The sequence below is a fragment of the Galeopterus variegatus genome, unplaced genomic scaffold (assembly GCF_000696425.1).
Source record: "Galeopterus variegatus unplaced genomic scaffold, G_variegatus-3.0.2 Scaffold298, whole genome shotgun sequence".
In the NCBI taxonomy this organism is placed as follows: Eukaryota; Metazoa; Chordata; class Mammalia; order Dermoptera; family Cynocephalidae; genus Galeopterus; species Galeopterus variegatus.
Window position 1 is genome coordinate 119,347 of NW_007726409.1, and position 4,796 is coordinate 124,142.

At 42.9% G+C, this 4,796-nt stretch overlaps 1 protein-coding gene and 1 long non-coding RNA gene across 2 annotated transcripts in view; one reads left to right on the top strand and one right to left on the bottom strand.

Annotated features, from left to right (window-relative positions):
* Positions 1 to 1,484, bottom strand: part of LOC103586028 — a 23,545-nt gene extending 22,061 nt beyond the window's left edge. Inside the window, exon 1 of the long non-coding RNA XR_550116.1 lies at positions 1,319 to 1,484. This is a non-coding gene — a long non-coding RNA (uncharacterized LOC103586028). The remainder of the gene's footprint in view (positions 1 to 1,318) is intronic.
* Positions 239 to 4,796, top strand: part of NR2F2 (nuclear receptor subfamily 2, group F, member 2) — a 13,235-nt gene continuing 8,677 nt past the window's right edge. Inside the window, exon 1 of the mRNA XM_008567145.1 lies at positions 239 to 709. Within this exon, the coding sequence (XP_008565367.1) occupies positions 667 to 709 (43 nt within the window). The 5' untranslated portion in view covers positions 239 to 666. The remainder of the gene's footprint in view (positions 710 to 4,796) is intronic.

Sequence of the window (4,796 nt, forward strand, 5' to 3'; positions counted from 1 at the left end):
TTTTTTTTTTTTTTTTTTTTTTCTTTTTCCCAACTTGCTTTAGGATTAGCCTCCATCCCTCTCGACCCCAAACAGTGGAATTTGGCTGTGCCTAGGGTCGTCTTGCTCTGCAATATCGCCTATAGTTGTTGGCGGTTTTCTGCTGAGGCTGAGCCGTTTTCTCCAGCCTCTGCCTAAACTCATTAAGTTGGGAGATTTTTTTCAATTGGACGGGTGTTTTTAAAGTCTCGTCTTTCCAGCCCCAAACAAGGTGTAACAACGCACTCTTCCTTCTAAGGAATGAGATGAGAGACAAGGATCACTCCAGACATCTCCTACCTACGGTTCGGGTTTTTTTTTCTTAAAGGCGAGGCTTGCATTCCTCAGCAGCTATGTACAAAGCTCCCTGAAACCTTGTCTCTCTAAAGTTAGTGTGCAGGGTTTTCCAAGGCTGAGCGCGCCTAATACATGGGGAAGCACTTCCTTGAGGTGGAAGATCTCTCCCTTCACCCTTCCTCTTTTTCCCTGCAGGCTAGTGCCTACTTTTTATCAGTTTGCACAATCGCTTAGATAAACACCGAGGAGGAGATTCTCTTTAATTATCAAAGGCACATCTTTTCAGGGGGCCAACAAAGCGTTTATTTCACCCGCCAAACTAAAGGAGAGTTATTCCAGTTTAGAAGGAAGATGCAAGCGGTTTGGGACCTTGAACAAGGCAAATATGGTTTTGGTATGTTTGCTTACAGTATTTTTTTTTCTCTCTCTCTCCTTTCTCACTTTTCTCCTTGTGCTGTGTGGGGCTGGGGATGACTTGGGGCTTTTCAAAAAATCGGTTTGCTAACATGTATGAAATGCCTAGGACTGTGGTTTAAGGGGTTCGGGGAAAGGGACAGAAACAATTCAATGCATTGCCATATTTTATTACGTGTGTGTGGTAGGAGAGGTGATGGAGGGGGAGAGGGGGAAAATACAATTGCAAAGCTGCCAAAAAAAAAAAAAAATGATTAAACCGAAGCATAAAGACTGCGGTGCCTCCCATCTCTTCGTCCTGTCTCCTTAAACTCATTTCCTTCTATAGAGCAAACTATAAACCAGTCCTATACGCGTGGTCTTCCTAGCAGCAGACGACTCGGTTTTCTAGCAAAGGAGCTGCTAGGCTCGCATTAAGTACCAGAATTTACTGTTCGATTTGCCTCTGCGCTTTATTTTGCAACCTTGTGCAACTGACAGCCAGGCAGGCAGGGAGGGAGAAAAGCCTTGCCCGGCACCCGCGGCCGCGGTTCGGGGAGGCGAGCGCTCGGTTAAGCAAGCAGGAGAACGCAACGAGAAGGGTACTCACCATCGGGCGGGGTGGTGGAGCTGGCGTGCGGATTTCAGGCAAACGTTTACCTTTTTGCTGTCTATTGCAACCGCGCCGGGCTGACTTAAGAAGCAATTCTGTGCTCTATCCAGAACGTTCAAGGAACGGTTCCTCATTTTAAAAAAGCCAGCGAGAGGGACGACAGAGACAGAGAGAAAGAAAAAGAGAGGAGGGGGTGAGGGGGGACGCACATAAACCCAGTTCAAAAAAAAAAAAAAAAATCATCACCTCTTCGCCAGCGACTCGGGAAACGCAGAGGTGGCAAGATCCAAGTACGATACAACCAAGCCAGAGCCAATTAATTTTAAATCCTGAAGAATTATTCAGATTAAAATGTACAGAAGTTTCATTCTTCTATGCCTACGTGAGCCCAAAGTCGTTTCCCTTTAAGAGCTCCTTTTCTTTTAAAGTTGAATTTTAGGCAGCGAGGACTCTTACACTAGGGGGCAGACAGATACTGTACTTGCTCCAATCTTAAGCAATTTTTTCCCTCCCAGCATATGCTCTGATTTAGCACTGTAAATTTTTCAGAGGACCCAACTCTGACAGCCCCTGGTGATTTTCAAAGTACCACAAGCCAGTGGTTAAAAATTGCATTGACTTGGAAGTTCAGAGGGACACAATGGAAGCCCCTTTCCCTATTCATGGAGCTCCAGTGTGGTGGAAGAGAAAAACACACACCGACTAGATTGAGGGAAAGGAGGAATTCAATGAATCCTGGTGTACGGAACTGGTTTCTACTGAGTTCAGAGTTAAACTCAGCATTGGTGGTGTCTGTATTCATATTGTGATTTAATCTGTAAATAATTACAGTCCATCCAGCCACTTTGTGAAAAAAAAATACACACACACACACACACACACACACATATATTCCTTTTCTTTCTTTTTTCAGATTTGGGCAAATGTTTTTCTAACTTTCTCCAGTGAAATTAAAGCTTGTCCTTCCTCTCATTAAAATAAATTTGCATCTGCAATAAGAGACAGGGCTGGATTTTTTAAAAAATAATATATTGCTATTTATCTTTTAGTTTTAGAGCTTTTTAACCTTAGAGTTAAAGCAAATGAGCATCTCTGAAGAAGACATTTAAAATATTTTTACCTGTTTTTTTCTAAGTCTGCAGTCCTGTCTCTACTTCTATGCAATAGAATTAACTACAAATCATATAGTGATTTCCCCCCCTTTTTAACAACATTTTCATAACTGAATGAGTTCTAAAATACAGAGTCGAACACCTCTGACTTCATGGCAACCCTGTAGCCGTGTGCCTAGCAGTCTCCAATTCTGTAGGAGGTGGTTGGGAAATTCTTCATTTTCAGGCTAAGGCCATGAGAGCATTCTTCAAATTTCAAAAATCTCTAAGTGGACTGGGGAAGATCTTCCTCCTCGAAATTGTCCCCTCAAGTATTTATAAAAGGCGATCTTGCTATGGAAGTCTCCACACTCAAGAAGTGAGATTAAGATTTCCCTATAATCAATTATTCTCATTTTCTATTAAATTGAGATGGTAATGCCCATTAGGTTTCCTATCTCAACCCCAACCCATCACATCTCTGCTGAGCTACCACTAATATACTGACATTCGTAACATTAGGCAATTCCTTGAATCATAGAGGTTCAGAGAGAGAGAGAATGACCAAAGCCTTCTCCTCTGAAATGATTTCTTTCCCATCCTTCTTGTCCTCTTTATGAGAAAGTTATAGTCTTTCTAATCAACCTGAAATTCTCAGCCTGGTTTCACTCTGTGGCAATCTTATTACACACCAGGTTTATGAAAGTTGTGTCCACTCTAGGTTTGTTTGAGTCTTTATTTATTTATTTATTTATTTATTTACAACTTTCAAATAATCCCAGCACCTGCAGCTTTAGTAAAATATGTGATTTCAGTGGAGATAGAGTGAGAGCTAAGGCGGTCTCAGGAGTGAAGCTTAAATTGGATTTTTCCTTCCCTAAAAAACAGCCCTTATAACCCGCATCTTCACTTAGTCCCTACCTCATATTCTGCCTACGTGTAAAAGGAATTGAATGCAAAGTGCAATCTACATATTTCAATTATATGTATGGTTTTTTTTAAAAGTACCTTTATCTCATCAATTTTTTGAGCCATCAAGAATGCTTTTCTGCAGTCCTCATTTTACTATTTATATGTGTTTAAGTTTTCCTAGAGCTCAGCGTCTTTTGTGTAAAATATTCTAATTGTTCATAAATGTGGTTGGTTTACCGATTTACAGTTTTTCTTAGTGCAAAGTGTGTATGATGAAGATACAATTTTCTTGTATAAATAATCATAACCCACTAACTGGTCAAAATAAAAGAGCAAGGTTACTACATTGAAATATAGTGTGTTCCAGGGTCAATTCTACATACTTGATGTTTAAAACCGAACACCCCTGAATTCAAAGACACTACTGTATCAATGATGTTAGCATATTGAGCAGAATGGCATAGGCATGAAGTTGCTCTTTTTGCAGTGACTTTCTTGAGGTGGAATATGGTTTGTGTGTAGCTTGTGACTTGTGCTAGTGCTATTTCCAATTTGGGGCAGAATCTCTGGGTGTGTTGTAATGACTATATGAATGCTTAAAAGGAACTTGAAGAACAATGAAGTCCGTACTCAACTATTCTATGACTTAGAAGCATAGTTGCTGAAGTCTTTGTCTGTGTACATTGACAAATGTGCATCTGATACATGTGCGCTGCTTACATGTGTGTACAGAGGGTGTGCACAGGGGAGGCTGGGCGGCTGCGTCCGCCTGTCCATCAGCGGGTAAAACGGTCTTTTCCGTCTCACCTCGACTGGGCGTGTGGCAGGACGCTTCTTGAGAGTTAGCTAAAACCACCGAAAGAGGAAAAACTTGAGGAAAATGGATTTTAATTCCATCTTGACAATGAGATGAAGTCTACTTCTGCTTCTCAGCACCCGAGATGCTTTATTTTAGCAATTAAAATGTCAGGCCACATACCTGTGAAATGTTAACCCTAAAAGGAAAAGACAGACACTGAACGACTTTTTTTCCCCTAAAAAAGAAAGAAAGAACCACCAAACTGAGTAAGTGATCAGAGTTGTTTAGGGAGAAGGGTTTACCATCACCTGGATTTAGCTAAATCTTTCGTTTGAAAAATGCCTGCAAGCTCAGTTCGCGGCACTTTCCCATCCCCACCCCCTACCCCTCTGCAAAGAAACCAGGGAACTTTTCGCTTTCTTTGGCATCGTGGGCACCAAGATGCTCCGGGAGTCCCGGGTGGTGCGCGAGCGGCATATTTCGTGGCATCGCCAAGTTGCGAGAGGCGAAGTCCTCGATTCCATCCAATGCCTCTTGCGGAGCCTTTAAGAGGCGCTGAGTGTGCGCGCCGCGCTCGTCTCCCCGCCGGGGCGGAAACCTCGGGTGCGGGGTGCGGGCAGAGCGGGGGCCGCGCTCCCGGAGCCGGCGCGGACCCTTCCCCCGCCCGGCGGCC